The 20,793-nt window shown below is 37.1% G+C and overlaps 1 protein-coding gene across 1 annotated transcript; it reads left to right on the top strand.

The window, feature by feature from the left end:
- The first annotated feature begins 65 nt into the window (after window positions 1–65).
- ano6 (anoctamin 6) lies at window positions 66–20,790 on the top strand. The gene is made up of 20 exons (XM_081363542.1): window positions 66–687; window positions 2,082–2,149; window positions 2,328–2,456; window positions 8,253–8,321; window positions 8,600–8,878; window positions 9,163–9,276; window positions 10,303–10,418; window positions 10,668–10,802; window positions 10,885–10,990; window positions 12,947–13,007; window positions 13,844–13,989; window positions 14,104–14,181; window positions 14,336–14,561; window positions 16,063–16,232; window positions 16,587–16,684; window positions 16,827–16,957; window positions 17,054–17,259; window positions 18,144–18,355; window positions 19,470–19,575; window positions 19,673–20,790. The coding sequence occupies exons 1-20, from the start codon at window positions 603–605 to the stop codon at window positions 19,895–19,897; spliced, it is 2,760 nt and encodes a 919-aa protein (XP_081219668.1). The 5' UTR covers window positions 66–602; the 3' UTR covers window positions 19,898–20,790.
- Window positions 20,791–20,793: the final 3 nt, after the last annotated feature.

The raw sequence follows: 20,793 nt of genomic DNA, 5'->3' as shown, positions 1-20,793 counted from the left end.
TATGTATAATAAAAACAAATAAATTAGATTACAAGATATCAAAGGTGCTAAAGCTCACTTCCGTCGCACAAACACTCCGTGTGAAATCGAAGACACGGAAATCGTTCCTAGTGCGCAAATACGTTCTATCGTTTGAAGTTATGTTTAACCAAACAATATGCAGAGTTTCTAGTTTTAATATATGCGTTAACTAGTGATAGAAAAAATATAAACAATGAATTGTTCTGAAAAAAATGTAGGCTACGGTACCTATAGACATGAACTATCTGTATGTATAAACATGTGGTCAAACTCAAAAGTCTAGAATTATTGCAAAAGCGGAAACTATAAAGTCACTGCGGCAACAAATTGTTATGCAAAAATTGTCTGCCAGCTTATACCCCTACAACCCTCTTCCGACCCCACCTACTCAGTCTCAGCAAGTTCGGACCGGCAGGGAAAACTTCACGCATTTTGTTCTTTCACTCTTTGATTTTTTTTTTTTTTTACGGTCATACTTTGTACTATTGCTGCTGCGCATCTGTGCTGTACGGACTCCTGTTATTATCTGTTACATGTTGCGTTGCTTTCTCAAAGGTTTTTTTTTGTGCTGAGTTTTAAGAATGGCTGAAGTAGAAGATGACATTAATGAGCTGGACTCAGAAACAGAGAACGGAGATATTGAGATGTGTTTAATGTCTGAAGTGGGTGAGTTCGGCATCTTTACAACAATATATCGCTATCTTACATGATTCAGAGAGAAAGAAGACAACGTCCTGGCTTACAAACATATGTTCTAAGAACGCTTTGCCAACGTTCTATTTTTTTTTACTTTTAAAACTTTTTTTCTCTTCTTCTGTGCGAACGTTCCATTTTAGAACTCTGCTTACATTTTGGGAATGTTACATTTGAATGTTCTCTGAACGTTCTGAAACAACCAGTGACATCATAAAAGAAATGTTACACGAACGTGTACTAACTTGTTTACGTGTAACTAAAACATTTCGGGGAAACGTTTTCCCCCCTATTTTCTTATTCTTTCTAACGTTTCTTTTCTGGATGAATGTTTGTTCATAACTTCGAGAAACCTTGCCAGAACGTTATCAAAAGCTCACAGACGGTTGGTTGCCTGTTAGCTGGAATCACATGTTTAGTTTCTTTTTCGGTGCAGCAGGTGTGGTGAGCTACAAGAAGGCATCAGTCGTAGGCTATTTCAGAGCTATAAATGCATAAATAATGTGCTCAAACTCGTTCAGTTACAAAAAAAACATTAAAAGGACTCGAACACATTTGCATATGTCAGGCCCGAAACAATACAAAACGACCTAACCAGAAAGACAAGTTACACACTTCACCACCATCCTCTTCATGGCCATCTGAACTCTGTCTTTACTGATAATATTGACACTTTAGATTCAAACTAAATGCATGCATGTGCTTTATGCATTTTGTGTGTCTATATTAATGCTCAATTATGTCAGTTCCTTTGCCCTACTTTTGATTCTGTTGCATTTTACTGCAAGAACAACTGCACACAAATGTGATTCAATTGTACAAATCCACATATTTGATTAATAATATATGGTGATATTCATTGGACAAATACATGTCTGAAATGCACTAAGGATTTTCCTTTGTGTCAGCCCTTCTGCTCTGTTTTATGGCCAGTTTAATTTCATAAGCTGGAATAAGTTTGTGTGGTGGAGGCGTGATGGGATAGATGAGTTTTCCTTGTACGAGCTGTTTTCAGGCCGTTGCTATAGACATTTTCCATCCAGCCTAGCAACATCTGATTTGAGTTAATGTTTCCCATTATGCTTTGCTCTCTTGTTAGTTTGTTTTGGTTGGGTTTTCCCTTCACTGTAAGTAAACATTAAATCAGAGAATTCCAAAGCGTTTACATGCCGAGTGTAATGTAGTTTGATTTGTTTGAGGGGAAAATGTTTAATGGTGTATGCATTGAAAATATTATGTAAAACAATAATTCATTTAAGTATGTTGATGTATTGCTACTTGTTAGTTATCATCGGCAAGGGCTGCAGATTCATATCTGATCACAGAAGTTGTGATTCACCTGTTGGATGTTTCCAACCTTTTCTCAGATTATTCTGAACAAGCGCCAACATACAAATCTAGACCAGATGGTGAAGCTGCGCCAAAAGTGAAACAGGTTTGTTTCTTTTCTGTCCATCTTGAATAAGCCAAAACTAGAAGAATTTTAGGAGAATTAAGTCAGTAGCTCAAAGCCATTTATTAAGGAACTTTAATGGCCTTTTATTTCATAAAGGATCTTTTGCATGACTAGAGATGACTTTGAGCTTCCTGTGATGTCATTTTGTCGTTTGCAGGTTGATTTCAATGGAAACCCAGACTCACTGTTTTTCAACGATGGAATAAGAAGGATTGACCTTGTTTTGGTCTATGAGGATGAGTCTAAAACTGCATCAGAGAAAAAAGTCTCAGTTTATAGGAGAAAAGTAAGTCAAGGTCACATGAACACTTCATTTACTAATCTTCATGACTAATATAAACTCCTAGCCCTCGACTCTTAACCTAACAATAACCTTAATGCCTAAAGTCACGATGAAATGGAAGTAGCAATAGATCTTTTCTTCCGTATTGTGACATGCATCCGAGTGTAACGCATTATTGGTTGAAAAAAGCGGGGCGGGGACTTGGATCTATGCATCGGTTGTTGATTGGATGTTGAGATGTGGGCGTGGCACTCAAAATATGGTAGTTTATATGGGAGTTTAAGCTCACTAACTAATAGAAGAATTCCTGCTTATGTTATGTCACTAAACATTATGAAAAAAATTAAAAATGCAAAATATATATAAATATAATGGGCTGTCAAACCGATTAATCGCAATTAATCGAATGTAACATAAAAGTTTGTGTTTACAATAATGTGTGTTTACATGTATATGTATACACAAACACATAATAACATATATACACATATTATATAAACAAACTATTATGTTAGTTGCGATTAATCGCGATTAATCGATTTGACATCAGACATCACATATACCGTATTTTCTGGACTATAAGTCGCTCCGAAGTATAAGTCGCATCAGTCAAAAAATGCGTCATGAAGAGGAAAAAAACATATATAAGTCGCACTGGACTATAAGTCGCATTTATTTAGAAATTTATTTCACAAAATCTAAGACCAAGAATAGACATTTAAGCTGGAAAGGCAAGTTATTCAACTACACAGTAGCACACAGAACAACAGGCTGAGTAGGTGTCCGGTATGTTCACATTACCAGTTATTTAGCTACACAATAGCATAAAGAACATATACCTGGGAGGCTAAATAGGCTAAATTAACATAAGCCAGTGAGTCCAACAAGCAAGTTACCAGTAAACAAGTTCACCAAGCCCCCGCGAACTCATTCCACATCACTGAATCCATTGAATTTTCTCCATCCTTGGTGTCGCTTCTGAACAACTCCGCCAACTAGAGCACCCTCTCGCGGCTGTAGACGCTAATGTTTTCTCTTGGTTCATCTCAGTCTGAATTCATTTTGATATATAAGTCGCACCTGACTATAAGTCGCAGGACCAGCCAAACTATGAAAAAAAGTGTGACTTATAGTCCGGAAAATACGGTACATTTACACTATGGGCCCTATCTTGCACCCAGCGCAATTGACTTTACACCCACTCATCATGTTTCATCCCTTTTTTGCACCAACGCACAGCAGACTTTTTCCATGGCAGACGCACGTCGATAAATTAGGGAATGAACTTGCGCTCCCGGGGGCGGTTCAGTGAAAAGAGGAGGCATGTTCCGGCGCAAACGTTCCCTGGTGCTATTTTGCAGTTTCAGAAAACAATTCCTCCACAGACCAGGAAAAACCTAAAGTCTAAAGTCAGTGGCGCGTTCAGATGCTATTTTAAGGGCGCATGCTTGGCCATAATGTAGCGTGTGCACAACGCACATACACTTTGCTTCTCTCATCTGCACAGACGCAGCAGTTCACATTTTTGCAAACCATACATAATTACAAGGAAAAATATTCCATACAAGGGAAATCATTGTGGTGTCCATGAAGATGTGAAAAAATAGGCATAAATCTAGCTTACACATTTACCCAAATTATCATACGCCTGTTTAACCGAAGCAAATTTGGGTGTGTTTCTCCATCCCCAATGTCACTTCTCTGTGTTTAACGCCCCTGACGAGAACGTCGGTCTCCTCGGCTGTGAACCGCTCCTGGCAAATCCGCCGTTATAATAGCAATCCGCCATGGAACAAGCGCGCCTGCTCTTAAAGGGAATGTGAGATGATGCTCTGATTGGTTTATTTCATGTTCAGACCAACACATTTTAGATTTGCGTCGGGCGCAAGAGTCATTTATCCCGCCGGTATTATAGCAGCAGCACTCGAGATCCGCCCACAAATTTGGTAACATCTCCAAAATTTTAAATACCTTTTGACTAGTAACCAAAAGTCCAAATCATATTCTCTGCTGCACCAAATTAACTGATATAAATAGTGTTGAACATTGCATAGAAACTGTGTCTATTCCTCGTTTAGTGCGATCAAATAATAAATCTACTGCAGGATCTAGAAAAAATCTAATTGTTATTAAACCAGAAAATGTTGCTATTAGTAATCAAAAACAATTTCTAAAGCTAGGTCTTCTAAACATTAGATCACTCACACCTAAGGCAGTTATTGTAAATGAAATAGTCACAGATAATAGCTTCGATGTACTTTGCTTTACTGAAACCTGGCTTAAACCAAATGATTATTTCGGTCTAAATGAGTCTACTCCATCAGGATACTCCTATAAGCACGAGCCCCGTCTGATTGGTCGTGGCGGCGGTGTTGCAACAATCTATAGAGATATTCTCAATGTTACTCAGAAAACGGGCTATAAGTTTATTTTGTTTGAAGTACTTGTACTAAATGTTACGCTCTTAGATGTTCGAAAAACATCCCTATTATCTCTAGCCTTGGCTACCGTATATAGACCGCCTGGGCCTTATGCTGATTTCCTAAAAGAGTTTGCAGATTTTCTCTCAGACCTATTAGTTAATTTCGATAAAGCATTAATTGTTGGAGACTTTAATATCCACGTAGATAATTCAAATGATGCGCTAGGGGCTGCGTTTACAGATTTATTCAACTCCTTTGGGGTCAAGCAAAACGTTACCGGACCAACTCATCGTTTTAATCATACACTCGATTTAATTATATCACATGGAATCGATCCAACCGATATAGATATCATTCCACAAAGTGACGATGTCACTGACCATTACATGGTAACTTGCATATTACGTACTCCTGTAATATATTATGCTGCGCCGCGTTATCGATTAGGCAGAACAATCCTTCCATCCACCATAGATCATTTTTCAAATAGCTTATCTGATCTGTCTCAGCTGCTCAGTGAACCCAAACAAACAGATGAACTTGAGGAATTAACTAGCACTATGAGCACCATTCTCTCTGGAACATTGGATATTGTTGCGCCCATTAGATTAAAAAAGGTCAGAGAGAAAAGTAAAGCACCATGGTACAACAATACTACGCGTGTTCTAAAGAGAGAAACCCGTAATTTAGAGCGTAAATGGAAAAAAAACTAACTTAGAGGTCTTTAGAATCGCATGGAAAGACAGTATGTCACGTTATAAAAAGGCCCTAAAAGAGGCCAGGGCTTAGCATCTCCGCAAACTGATAGAAAACAACCAAAACAATCCTAGGTTCTTATTTAACACCGTGGCTAGACTAACAAATAAACAGATGTCTCCTGAACAAAATATTCCGTCACAGTTTAGTAGTAATGATTTCATGAAGTTCTTCACTGAGAAAATAGAAAACATCAGAACCACAATTGTAAACGTTCAATCCTCAATCGCGCCTTATAATTCAGCCTCAATTATCACCCCGCAAGAACAATTACAGTGCTTTACAACTATAGAACAAATAGAGTTAAATAAACTTATCATTTCCTCTAAAACAACAACATGTTTATTAGATCCAATACCAACTAAAATATTGAAAGAAGTGTTACCTATAGTGGAAGAGCCTCTCCTCAATATTATTAACTCGTCTTTATCTTTAGGTCATGTTCCAAGAACATTTAAACTGGCATTAATAAAACCTCTCATTAAGAAACCACAATTAGATCCACATAATCTAGCAAATTATAGACCTATTTCAAATCTACCTTTTATGTCTAAAATACTAGAAAAAGTTGAGTCCACTCAACTGGGCTCTTTCTTGCAAGAAAATGACATCTATGAAAAGTTTCAGTCTGGATTTAGGCCTTACATAGCATTGAAACTGCGCTCGTTAAAATCACAAATGATTTACTTTTAGCTTCTGACCAAGGCTGTATTTCAATACTAGTTTTACTTGATCTTAGTGCTGCGTTCGATACTATAGATCATACAATACTCTTAGATCGACTACAAAATTATACTGGTGTTCAAGGACAAGCATTAAGCTGGTTCAGATCACAATTATCTGACCGCCATTTTGTCTATTTAAATGGAGAAAAATCGATCATAACTCCAGTAAACTATGGAGTGCCGCAGGGATCTGTGTTAGGCCCTCTATTATTCTCAATATATATGCTGCCACTTGGAAATATTATAAGGAAACATGGAATTAGTTTCCATTGTTATGCTGATGACACTCAAATATATATTTCATCACGGCCAGATGAAAACGCTAAATTATCCAAATTGACAGAGTGTGTTAAAGATATAAAAGATTGGATGATGCGCAATTTCTTTTAAAAATTCAAAATTCTTTTATTAAATCCAGACAAGACAGAGGTAATACTTATCGGTTCAAAAAACCGCCCACAAAACCAATACAACTTTAACATAGTAGGATGTCCTGTTACTTTATCCTCTACAGTAAAAGACCTGGGTGTTATATTAGACTGCAACCTGTCTTTTGAAAATCATATTTCATATGCTACAAGAACAGCCTTTTTCCACCTTAGAAACATTGCTAAGCTACGTAATATGCTATCAGTTTCTGATGCAGAAAAGTTAGTTCATGCATTCATGACATCGAGACTAGATTACTGTAATGCTTTATTAGCCGGTTGTCCTGCAACCTCAATAAACAAGATACAGTTAGTCCAAAATGCTGCCGCCAGAGTTCTAACTAGATCAAGAAAATATGATCATATAACACCAATTTTATCATCACTGCATTGGTTACCTATAAAGTTCCGTATTAATTACAAGGTATTGCTACTGACTTATAAAGCCCTAAACGGCTTAGCTCCAGTCTATTTAACCGATCTTCTATCGCCCTATAATCCATCGCGCTCTTTAAGATCACTAAATTCGAGGCTTTTGGTCATACCTAGGATATCCAGATCCACCAAAGGAGGGAGAGCATTTTCACATTTAGCTCCAAAACTCTGGAATAGTCTTCCAGATACTGTTCGTTGCTCAGACTCGCTCTCCCAGTTTAAAACTAGATTAAAGACGCATCTCTTCAGCCAGGCATTCATATAATTCTTTTAATCTGACAGGTAAATCTGACCTCTACTTCATAAACGCCAGAGGAGAACTGGCCCCCGACTGAGCCTGGGTTCTCCCAAGGTTTTTTTTTCTCCATTAGGTCACCTGATGGAGTTTTTCGGTTCCTTGCCACTGTTGCCTTTGGCTTGCTCAGTTGGGGATATTTGGGGATATTTAATTTAATTAATCAATCAACAATACTATTGATCAGCATTACCAAACGTGGACGTTCCACTAGAAACAAACATTGATGTATTGTTTTAATTTATTACTGTGAAGCTGCTTTGATACAACCTATGTTGTGAAAAGCGCTATATAAATAAAATTGACTTGACTTGATTTGACAAAGTTACCTGCGTTTCGTGTTTGATACTTGCGTTTCAGATTGTTAAAATAGGGCCCTATATGTGTATATACACTCATATATGTATACACACAAACACACACACACACACACACACACACACACACACACATATATATGTATATATATAGTTACTGTTTTGTGGTGTTTGTGATGCCTCAATGTTGTTATATCTCTTCTTTTCAATAAACATTTGATATGTATTTTCATTTCATGCCAACTTTAAACCCTAAGTGAGTAATATTTTGTGAGATTCACACACATACTAAAAACCTTAATCACTAAACCAAACATCTAACTCAAGCTCCAGACTATTTTCTTAACAACGTCATCGTCATTCATACACAGCAAAATCAGCGAGTTTTATCTCTTCTCTCCTTTTTAATTTATTATCTAGCAAAGACGAAGAGAATGTTTTGAAGGAAGCCTGATGGATTTTGGTGTGGAATTGGAGGCGACACAATCCGTAAGTTGTTTAATCGCACATTTAAATAAGATTTCCTAGAGATGTTTTCCTCCATAAGTATCAGACCCGCAGTTCCTCTTTCCTTATTGACATTCTTGTCATTTCGTGCTTTATTTATTCCTGGTTTATATCAGTTCCACCAGTAAATATGGATTCTCAGGAAGGATACAGCAGGTCTTGTCTCAACCTGTTGATATGATCTGCAGGAATGCTATTGTTTTAGACAAAGGCACCTACACCTTTCCTGTAGAAGTTTCCCTTCTCTCTTTGTTTTGCAGGTGATAGATGAGAAAATGTTCTATGTGAAACTGCACATGCCTTTTGAAACGCTGTGTTCTTATGCTGAAGTCCTGCATATCAGACTGCCAATCCAGCCCAATGATCTGGCCCCACAATCCTACGGGTACAACTGCTTCACCAAGCACTTCTACCCCAGCGAAGACGTCATTGCCAAAGAGACGGAGTTCTTCACGGCCCCCTTCAGGAAGGATCAGCTGAACCGTTTTCACGTGAAGGACAGAGATCAGTTCTTCACGCCAGCCATGAGGAGCAGAATGGTGCGTTGAACATCTTAAGGGCCCTATCATACACACGGCGCGACGCAAGTGTTTTTTGCTTGTTTCAGCCCGACGCAGTTATCATTTTCACGTCCTGTGCCACGTTGTTTAAACAGCAAATGCATTTGCGCCAATAGGCGTGCTGGTCTGAAAACGAGGTGTGTTCAGGCGCATTGATGGCGTGTTGCTATTTTGAGGCAACTGAAATAGACTGAGCCATTGACCAACTGAGTTGCTCGCACTTTACCTTCACCTGCATCTCACTGATATACCGTTGGTTACAGGCGTACTACATCCTCAACCGAGCTCCGTATGATATCAGAGGAGACATGAAGAAGTATGGCTTCTCCAAACTGCTGAACGGAGGCGTGTACAAAGATGCATATCCATTACATGATGTAAGTAACCATCAAACACCACAGGTGAAAATATCATCATACTTTCCCCAGTCACAGTTAGGGTTAATATAGTTAACTAAAACATTTTTGTTATAAAATGAAAAAAAAAAAAATAATAATAATAATAATATTTTATATATATATAATAATTTATATATATATATTATATACATGATTTTTTTTTTCGTTTTATAACAAAAATGTTTGAATAGTTTTAGTATATATTTATTATATACATAACATGAACAACTTGAACTAAATGAAACTTTCTAACTTTTTTCTGAAGTTGAAGCACAAAAATAAATACTATTTATATTTATATTAAAAATAAATGTAACCTAAATAGTAATGTTTAAAAACACTAATAATTACAAAATTACAAAAGCACATAAAAATTACTAAAATTAATCTACAATTAAAAAAAATTATAATGTATAAAAATTATAATTAAATTATAATTATAATAAATAAAATATAAATGTGTGTAATAAATAATAAAAAAAGATACTAGGTAATTAAATAAATTTGTTATAAACATAAGAAATTCCTAAAATAAATCAATTAATAAATAAAAAATATTTTAAATGCATATAAATAAACAAATAAATAATAAATTTCAACAGTAACTGTGTAAAAAAAAAAACTGGGTACAAGAAACCTGTGTAAATATAAATAAATAATAAAAAACAATAACTAGCCACCTAAATAAGGTGTCCTTGTTGCAGCGTTATTATACATTTAAGTACGGAGTAATATTAATTAACTACATGTACTTACTATAGGGTTGGGTTAGGATTAGGGTTTGATTTAGGGCTCGTTGCATGTAATTATGCATAATATACTGTTATTACTATAGTAAGTACATGTAATATATGAAACAAGGACACTGTAAAATAAAGTGTCACCCAAAAAAGATGTTTAAACTGGATGTAGTTTATGTACAGAGGTGATGCATGAGTGCTTTACTGCAGTATTAAATGATCACTAATGTGCTTTTTGCTGGTGTTTTTGTGATTTCTGTAACAGTGCAGATTTAATGTGAAATCTAAAGAGCCCAGTTGCCCGAATGAACGATTTCTGCTTTACAACGAGTGGGCGCATCCCAAGAGCTTCTACAAGATGCAGCCGCTGAACCTGATCAGGTGTGTGTTTGTGTCAGAAGACTATTGCATTCGTGCAGTTTGTGTTTTTAGTCTCTATTCTGACTTCTGCTTAATTAATGCAAATTCATCAATTATGAAACGAGTTTGAGTCAGCTATAAAGCAGCTCTACAGAAGACAATAGTGTCATTCAGTTCAATGTTGATTTAATTCAGTTCTAGTACATTAATTATGAAAGAACTTTGATTCAGCTATAAAGCAGCTCTACTAAAGACTGATCTTGCTTTCAGGAAGTATTTCGGTGAGAAGATCGGCATTTATTTTGCCTGGTTGGGTTTCTACACGATCATGTTGTCCCTCGCTGCTGCAGTCGGCCTCGGCTGTTTCATATACGGATACAGATCCAGAGAGAGCAGCACATGGAGGTACAGCACAGATAACATCACGCCGTTATGCTCTGATACACTTCACAGTATATAGACACAGATTATATCTCTGTTTGGGCAGCAAAGAGGTGTGCGACCCTGAGATTGGTGGACAGATTGTCATGTGCCCGCAGTGTGATCAGGACTGTTCGTACTGGAGGCTGAACATCACGTGTGAGTCCTCTAAAGTGAGTATTCAAATAAAGTTCTTCTGGGCCAAAACCATAGACTGTAAAAATATATGGAGTCCGTGATGTCACCTGTATGTTTCTGAAGGCTGTTTTTGAAGCATAAAGTGGGCGTGGCCGACCGTCGCCGTCTTGGCAGCGCGTCACTCCCGAATTTATTTATTTTTACATTTATTACAGTGAAGGCTAACAGACAGCAGACAAACGGCTAATGATGACCAATGACCACAGCAGCGGGAATCCACCTGTCACTCAAAAGTGGACACCCTTAATTATGCAGAAATTTAAGGCTTAATATAATTTAAACGGATGAGTAATAAAAAATGCACCCCCCTCACAGTCGTCATGAAGGGCAAAATTAGCTAAATAGACCAAAACCACTTTTTGCTCCAGGCTGTACACATGTGTTTTTCTGCTGTAAAGATTTGACTCACTTTTGCAGCCAGCCTCAAGTGGCCAGTTGATGAATTGCCGTTTAATTCACTTCTGTGGTGGTTTCAAGAGAGAGACAGGGAGGTTGCAGCTTGGTCAAAACCATAGACTGTAAAAAATGAATATGGACATAGAGTCCGTGACGTCACCTGTAGTGTTTCTGAAGAGCATTTTTGAAGTCTAAAGTGGGCAGAGCCAGTCGTCGCCATCTTGGCAGCGTCACTCCCGGATAAACGACAATGGGCAGTGAGGCGGATTAGCTGAGATGACGCTAATATACAGCAGACAAACGGCTAGTAGTGACATCAGCGACAATCCACCTGTCATTCAAGTGGCCACGCCCTTAATTATGCAGAACTTTAAGGCTTAATATAATTTAAACGGATGAGTTATAAAAAAATTCAGCCCCCCTCACAGTCGTCATGAAGGACAAAATTATCTATATAGACCAAAGCCACTTTTTGCACCAGGCTGTACACATGTTTTTTTCTGCTGTAAAGTTGGACATTTTAACATGTGGGTTTATGGGATTGACTCTCTTCTGGAGCCTGTCTCTAGTGGCCAGTCGGTGAATTGCCGTTTAAGTCACTTCCGTGTAGAACTCAAGAGAGAAAGAGGAAGGTTGCCGCTTGGCCAAAACCCAGGAACAGGCATTTTAGCACTTCCGGTTCCATTGTCCTGAAGTCAATAGACATGTTTCCATCCAAAGTTGCAAATTTAACTTACATGCAAAATTGAAATATTGCATAACACATCTGCAAATAAGTCACCATTTACATCACAAAAATGTAATTTGCTGCAGTCTGTGAAGCCACTGTGGTTTATTATTTATCATCATAAATGACTAAATGCTATTATAAACACTGTCGTGTTATCTTGCAATCGGATGGGCTTCTGGGAGGTCATTATTCCCAAACATTTTGGTGACAGGCTCAGGCATTTCAGGACCACCAAACCAACATTTGAAATCTTGCGTGATGAAATAAATAGGACTAGAGAGGTCTTTGAGGACATTCAATGTCATATAAGATGACTTTATCAAGGCGGGACTAATTCCGCCATATTGCTTATTGAACTTTCTCCCATTTATAAGTAATATGAGTGCACCATTTTTGAACATCTAAAGTCTTTGATTGAAGTCATGTGACTGTGATGTAGTTCGTTTATAGCCTATGTTTAGTTTTTAACTCCTGCCAGTTGTATTTAGGCCTTAAATTGCGTTTATTTGTGAAGATTATCATGATGATGAACAGAACGTGTAAGAATCATAAGCATTTGTTGATCACAGAGCTTATTTTCTGCCATAATTCGATAGCCAATGGAAAAATCCTTTCAGGTTTTTGTTGAGAATAATGCAAACTTATGATAAAACAGCAGCGCTCTTTCCACATATTTCACAACGTTTCCTCTGGAGGATTTGGGGATTTCTTGTCTGATCTAGGACTTTACTTCTGGTTTTTGTGAAACTCCCTTTTTGTTGTTCTGAAACTGATAATGTGTTTCTGCTCTCGTTTTTCTCCACAGAGACTGTGTATATTTGATAACTATGGGACATTAGTGTTTGCTGTTTTCATGTCTATTTGGGGTGAGTAATGATGTCATACACTGGTCACATGATCCCATGCACATCTGAACCCTAATCCTAGCCTCATTGTGCTAAACCTTTGATTACTCAACATTGCAGCAACAATGCTTTTACATCAACATACTGTAGGCTCAGCTTATTCTGGCCGAGAACCAGCAAGCTACATGCAACAGTCATTTTTTCGGCAACACTTTACAGTAAGGTTCCATTTATTAACATTAGTTAACGTATTACTAATGGGACCTTATTGTAAAGTGTTGCAATTTTTTGTAATGCAACATTAAAGTGCATTGCATAAATATGTTTGGAGCTTTTTGCCGTTTTGCCATTAAAAAGTTAAAATTCTAACTGAAAAGGTCAAAATTCTGACTGAAAAATACATGATTATGACATAGAAAGTCAATATATACATTATCTTTATGTCATTATGACTTAATATATAATTTGGACTCTTAAATGTTATAATTTCGACTTATGTCATATGTCATAATTTAGTATGTCATAATTTAGTATGTCATAATTTAGTTTTTTTAATGTAGTAATTATTATTTTAAGTCATAATTTTAACTTTTTATGTCAGTTTTGACTATCATAATTTTGACTTTTTAATGCTATAGTTTCGATTTAGTAATTTTGACTTAGTATGTCAATTTAAACTTTGTCAATTTCGACTTTTTACGTCATAATTTTAACTTTTTAATGTCGTAATTATGAATTTAAGTCATAATTCTGACTTTTTGTGTCATAATTTTGACTTTAAATGTCAAACTTTCAGCTTTTCATCTCATAAATATGACTTGGTACATCTTTTATGCAATGTGTTTTATCTTTCACAGTGACACTGTTTTTGGAGTTCTGGAAACGATACCAGGCCGTGCTGGAGCACGATTGGGACACGGTGGAGTTTCTTCAGCAGGAGGAACAGCCACGACCCGAATACGAGGCCAAATGCACCCATGAAAAATTTAACCCTGTTACAAAGGTGTGAGTTTCACTGGATGCAGGGGCTGTATTCATTGTTTTAGGTGTTTGACTTCAAAAGTAAGCTTAAAAAAGCATTAAATATGCAGTGTGCTTCTGTGTTTGTTTTATACAGTCTAAAGAGAAGGTGCCGTACACAGCCTGTGGAAAGTGCATGAGAGTGACATGTGGCATCAGCACTGTGTTATTCTGGGTAATATTACACTTTCAGTCTCATCATACATTTAAAGCCTAGTCTAATGCATGTTCTAGGCCATCATCACTTGCATTCACATTATGCATGCTTTTCAATGTCATTTCATGTTGCATCATCCGTCTCTCTGTTGCTTTTTTATGATCTCGTGTAGATTCTGTTGATCATAACATCAGTGGTCGGGGTGATAGTGTATCGCTTGGCGATGTTTATCGTTTTCTCTATGGAGCTGCGCTCGGGTCACAAGGAGCTGGAGCCGTTCAAAGAGTTTGTCACCCCTCAGACGGCCACTTCCATCACAGCCTCCATCATCAGCTTCATCATCATCATGATTCTCAACAACGTCTACGAAAAAGTTGCCATCTGGATCACAGATTTCGGTAACAGATTTCGCTGTAGTTTGATGATTTACAGCAGAGATTCGGCTTGAAATTTTTTTTTTGACAATAAAGGTCCTATTTTAAGGACCTAAGTGCATGGTCTAGAGCGCACGGCGCAAGTGCATTTAGTGCATGTCTGAATCCACTTTTGCTAGTTTAACGACGGGAAAAATGGTCGGTGCTCCCGGTGCATAGTCTAAAAGGGTTGTCTCTATTCTCTTAATGAGTAATGGGTGTGTTTTGGGCGTAACGTGCAATAAACCAATCAGAGTCTCATCTCCCATTCCCTTTAAAAGCCAGCTGCGCTCGTGCCATGGCGGATTCACTATTTACATGGCGGAATTTGCAAGCGGAAAGACTGAACGCTTCTCTAGCGAGGAAACGGATCTGCTCGTGCGTGAGGTTAAAGCTCAGACCATCAACGGGACAAGCCGGATTCCACCATATCTTTATGTACACAATAATAATCTTTTACATTGTAATCCTTTTATTTCTAATATTTGGCATGTTTGTGTGCAGCTGCCCGACCCTGTGTGTGTAATAAGTGTACGTGCGTTGTGGACCCGCCTATAGGCTCATATTACTAATGTGCTCTTTAAATAACAAAAGAAAATACTACGTCATTGACTTTAGACCAGGTTTCAGTTGGTCAATGGCTCAGTCTATTATAGTTCCTCAAAATAGCAACACGCCATCAATGCGCCAGAACACACCTCGTTTTCAGACCAGCACGCCTATGGGCGCAAATGCATTTGCTGTTTAAACAACGTGGCGCAGGATGTGAAAATGATAACTGCGTCGGGCTGAAACTAGCAAACAACACTTTGTTTTTTCAGCGCCTGGCGCTGCATTGCACCAAGTGTATGATAGAGCCCTAAGTGTTAACAGTAATGAACTGTAGGGGTGTAACAATATATCGTGTCACAATATATCGCAATACAAAAATGCAACAATATGTATCGTGGATAGTGACAATATATATTGTGTATAGTTCACCCAAAATAAAAATTACTGTTTGAGGAAAAAATGATTGAATATTGAATATAATGTATAATAATGCAATGGGGGAATATTTGTGGGTCCTTGTAATGCCATATGTCTGATGTTACCAGTAAAAAGTGGCCTACATTATTTTAAATATATTTAGCTAGTGACAGAGTGCAAGCATATTCGTCCAAAATAATTTTAGCTTCAGAATCATGACTATTATTCTGGTGTCACTATTGTCCTGTGCATTGGGTTACAAGCCGAAGCCTATTAATTTACACCCACAAATGTAATAAAATTTAGCATTTTAATCAATTTTGTCATCCTTTTATCATATGTCTTGGAGTATCGCAATAATATCGTATCGTAAGTTCAGTATCGTGATATGTATCGAACCGTGACATGAGTGTATCATTACACCCCTAATGAACTGCATTAGTTATTTTAGTTTCATACTGAGTAAAAGTGTTTATAGGATTCTCTGTAAATATGTGGCTCATTCTGTGTGCTTCAGAGCTGCCGCGGACCAAAACGGAGTACGAGAACAGCCTGACGCTAAAGATGTTCCTCTTTCAGTTTGTGAACTATTACTCGTCCTGTTTCTACATCGCTTTCTTCAAAGGAAAGGTGGTGGGCTACCCGGGACAGCCCGTCTACTGGTTCAGGAAGTTCCGCAATGAGGAGGTGAGAGAGTTCTGTGAGATGACGAGGAACTAAATTACTAATTACTAAGCTGAAAAGGTCAAAATTCTGGTTGAAAAATTCATGATTATGACATAGAAAGACATAAGTTGTCTTTTTAATCTCAATCTTATGAGTGTCATTATGATTAAGTATATTATGACTTTTTAAGTCAGAATTTTTACTTTTTTTAATGTCATAATTTCAGCTTGTTTTACTTTTAAGTTTTACTTTTATGTAACAACATGCATCAACTGATATTCCTTGAATGCAATGCAAGTGGCTTTGGATAAAATGCATAAGTGAGAAGTCTGGTACATGTCTATTTCATATAACATGAAACATTATTGCGTTCAGTGTGATCCTGGCGGCTGCCTGACTGAGCTGACCACACAGCTGTCAATCATCATGACCGGAAAGGCCGTCTGGAACAATATACAAGAAGTCCTTCTGCCGTGAGTTTCACACAGCGAATGAGACCATTTTTAAGATATTATGAACATTAACATCATGATAAATTTGTCTCAACTTGAATTATTAACTCTTTCATAGAGCAGATAAAAAACCACAGCAATTAATAAACGATCATGTTTCTAGGTGGTTGAAGAATCTGATATTTCGTCGTTGCACCCAGGTGGGTTCAGAGAAAGTGATTCCTCGCTGGGAACAGGACTATCAACTCCAGCAAATAGGAAAGCTCGGCCTGTTTTATGAATACCTGGAGATGGGTGAGATTTTGCGCACACATTTGAATCATCCAATCAGCTGTGAGTGCCCGAACACTGTTCAGTCTGAATGTGTTTTTGTCTGTTGCATTCCCACAGTGATCCAGTTTGGATTTGTGACTCTGTTTGTGGCATCTTTCCCGTTGGCTCCGCTCCTGGCACTGATCAACAATCTGTGTGAAATCCGTGTGGACGCCTGGAAAATCACTACTCAGTTCCGTCGGATAGTTCCGGAAAAGGCCCAGGACATTGGAGCCTGGCAGCCCATCCTACAGGGAGTGGCGATTCTCGCAGTGGCCACAAACGTGGGTTGAAAATATTTTAATCGATTCTCATTTTGATGAACCCATATTGATGGATAGTAAGGATAGTTCACCCAAAAATGACAATTATTTTTAATTAATTATCATTATTTACTCACCCTCATCCCATTGACACTGATACACTGATGCACATGACTTTCTTTCTTCATATAAACACAAATGTGTCCAAAGGGCAGCAAATAAATAATAAATAAAAGAGGGCCCTTGGGGAACTCCAGTCGTAACAATAAAGTCAATTTCAGCTCATTAAAAAAAGTACAACTAATTTTAAAATATAGATATACATGAAAATTCAAGATTCAAATAAAATTTCTGGTAACAATTAAGTCAATTTCAGCTCATTTAAAAAAAGAAAAAGTACAAAAACAAATATAAAAATATAGGTATACATGAAAATTCAATAAGTTGTGAGAAATAAAAGGGTAATACAGAAGGTTACTTTAATTTGCTTTCAAATTCTGTCTATTATGATATTCAAACAATAAACGTTGTTTTGATGCTCTTTAATGTGGCACGTGAACTGTTCATCTCTTGCACTTTACTAAATCCGTCATGAAAACTAGTTTTTATGACGTCCACCATTCAAGTGTTTATATTTCAAAAAATGAATTGAAGTAGTTGCTATTATGATATATTACATTATATTCAAATGTTTTACTTGTTGGACTGTACCTGATAAATTTCCAAATGAATCAATTCACTTTGTATTAAGATCAGGATTGAATCAAATCACAAGTTTGTGAGTCAAAATCAAATCTCAAAATGTGTCAATACTCAGCCCTAGTTTAGAAGTTGTTTTGCAACTTGTTGTCTGATTCAGGTCATGTTCACTCACTGTCTGCATCTGTGGTTGTTTTCCTCTCCAGGCTGCCATCATTGCCTTCACTTCGGACATGATTCCTCGGCTGGTTTATTACTGGGCGTTTTCTGTGAACCCTTACACAGGCGGATCAGACCACACCATGGCGGGCTTCATCAACAGCTCGCTGTCTGTATTCAACGTTGATGACTTCACAGAGAAGAGCAGACCAAACACCACTGACATCAAACTGTACTGGTCCAACGTCACCACATGCCGGTCAGCTTGTAAAACATCACCAGTTATTACAGCATGTTAAATTTGTGAATTACAGCTCGCTCGTAGTTTAATACACAGCATGCATGTTTCATAGATTTATCTAAACAAGTGTGTACCTTGTGTCGCATTATAAGTGACCTGCAACACCTGTATGTGTGGATCATTTATATATAACTACCCAAACATTACTTCTATAGACTTGCATAGAAAAGAGCAAAAGCTTGTCTAATTATATGGCTGGTGGCAACAGATGATAAGGTCGGATTGATCTGTAGTTTTTAAGGTGGAGTTTTAACTAGTTAATGTTGTTTATATGTCTGTGTTGTTTCTTAATCTGCTTTAAGACAAATCATGTGCAAATTCATAAGTCGACAGCATTGCTGAGTGTTTTCTCCTTAAAACTGCAGTGAACCAAAGACAGTCTCAAAAACATGCTTTGAAATCGCTGGTGTTTCTGACATCACAAACTACCTTGTAACCAATCAGATCAACGTGCCGGCGGGCTTTTAGCATATCATTAACAGCGAACAGCAGGGGAGCCTCAAGAGAAGTCAGGTTATCCCCGTATATTTTTCTGTTGATATGGAAAATTGGGTAGATTTAGCAATATAGCAGGTGTATGATATATATAACGATGTTATGATGAACTAGATGGGTTTCTCCACCGTTCATAACGCCTGACTCTGAGATGGTGAACGGGAAGATGGTTTTTGTAATATTAGCAACACAGTATTATCTGTTTGATAACAGTGTCAAGCAAAAGGCTAATCATATATTAATTACCGATATGTGTCCGACGTTGTAGAGAGCAATACATAAAACGCATTACCATTCCGATACATGTACTGGAGTATGAGTGAGTGGAGGCGGAGCTTATTTGCATATTCATAGAAACACGAATACTAAATGAGGCAAGGGTGTCGAGTTACATTCCAGCAATTTTAAAGCATGAATAATTTGTTTTTTCACAGGAAAAAACATCAAAATATGCCATTGTGGTGATAAAAGATGAGTTTTAAGGGATAAAATTATTGACTACAGGGGGACTTTAAGATTTTACATTGATATATTTGAACACTGACAGATGTATTAATTTGCTCTTGTTATGTTTCAGGTATCGAGATTTCAGGTATCCTCCCAGTCATCATAATCAATATGAGTTCAGCATATATTATTGGCATGTCATTGCTGCCAAACTGGCTTTTATGATTGTTGTTGAGGTAGGTGACTAGATGTGATACGCCTGATTACCTCATGAAACAAACTTTGTGTTTGTGTTTTTAATGTTCTAAATATGCTGTTTTGTTCTCCTCTCAGCACATCGTTTATTTCTCAAAATTCATGCTGTCCTACATAATACCGGATGTGCCGGAAGCGCTGAAAGAACAGATCAAGCGGGAGCGCTACCTGACGCAGAAGATCCTGCATGAAACCAACATCGAGCAGTTTAAGGAACTCATGAAGCCCGTCACTGAGAAGCTTCAGAACCAGGTTGAAGAGCCGGAGTTGGAGTTGGAGTTGGAGTTGGACCTGAAGCTGTGAAGCCTTACATTGACCGTCCTTAATCCCTGTCCCACGCCTCATATTCAGATCCATGCGTCTTAAACCTCAAACAAACAAGCTCAAGAATGTTTGCGTAGTCATTTTCATTTAACCCGGACAGAGTGTATAATGTGCCCAAGTGGAATATGCCTTGAAAACAGGTTTTGTGTGGAGCCCACATCTTAAAACCACTAGTTTTAATATTTTTTAGAAATTGCTTTTTGCCAAGTGAGATATGTTGTCATAATTCTTCGTTTGTTGCAGACGACTGGTAAAAACCAATAGCTTTTGTTCTGACAATCCATTGCAATGCATATTATTGCAGATGTTACTGACGTATTATATATTATGAAAACAAGTATGTGATCTTTATCACTTCTTATTGAACTAAATGTGCAAAATCTGGTATAAACACAATGCAAGATATTTTTAAAGGATTTAAATGACTATCAAGTATTATGCTGTCAAATCAAGGTTTTTTTATGTGAGGTTTATACATCAAATAAAATAGAGCATTTAATGCTTTTTAAAATATAATAATACTAACAAAAAAAGTGCCTTAATGTTACAATGGTAATGCCATGTTTTTGGATATGTTAAACTACTTTGGAGTACTATATGATTATTGTGTTTATAAGTAATGTTTATTATGGTAATATCAGAATCATACACGATACTGTGAGCACAAGATGCCATAAATTAACTTTTTTATTATTATTGTTACTATTTTAGCCAAGCTAACATTTCTATCATGCTCTGTGTGTTTGTGAATATTCCGTTTTTTGTGTGTTACCTCTGTACAATACAATGTTTACAAATATACGTATATTTGCACATATATTGACAATAGCATTTTTTATATAAAAAATAAATTGTTAATGTTGTACAATGTTCTT

Source organism: Scardinius erythrophthalmus (assembly GCF_964197995.2).
Source record: "Scardinius erythrophthalmus genome assembly, chromosome: 4".
NCBI lineage: Eukaryota > Metazoa > Chordata > Actinopteri > Cypriniformes > Leuciscidae > Scardinius > Scardinius erythrophthalmus.
The sequence above is the reverse complement of the archived record's forward strand: the minus strand, read 5'-3'. Positions and strand labels throughout refer to the sequence as shown.

What these genes read in the sequence shown, in the direction of transcription:
- ano6 (XM_081363542.1), top strand. Translation starts at nt 603, where the DNA reads ATGGCTGAAGTAGAAGATGACATTAATGAGCTGGACTCAGAAACAGAG. An exon ending in AATTGGAGGCGACACAATCC is followed by an intron (nt 8,322 to 8,599) that starts GTAAGTTGTTTA and finishes TTTGTTTTGCAG; the next exon opens with GTGATAGATGAGAAAATGTT. An exon ending in CAGCCGCTGAACCTGATCAG is followed by an intron (nt 10,419 to 10,667) that starts GTGTGTGTTTGT and finishes TCTTGCTTTCAG; the next exon opens with GAAGTATTTCGGTGAGAAGA.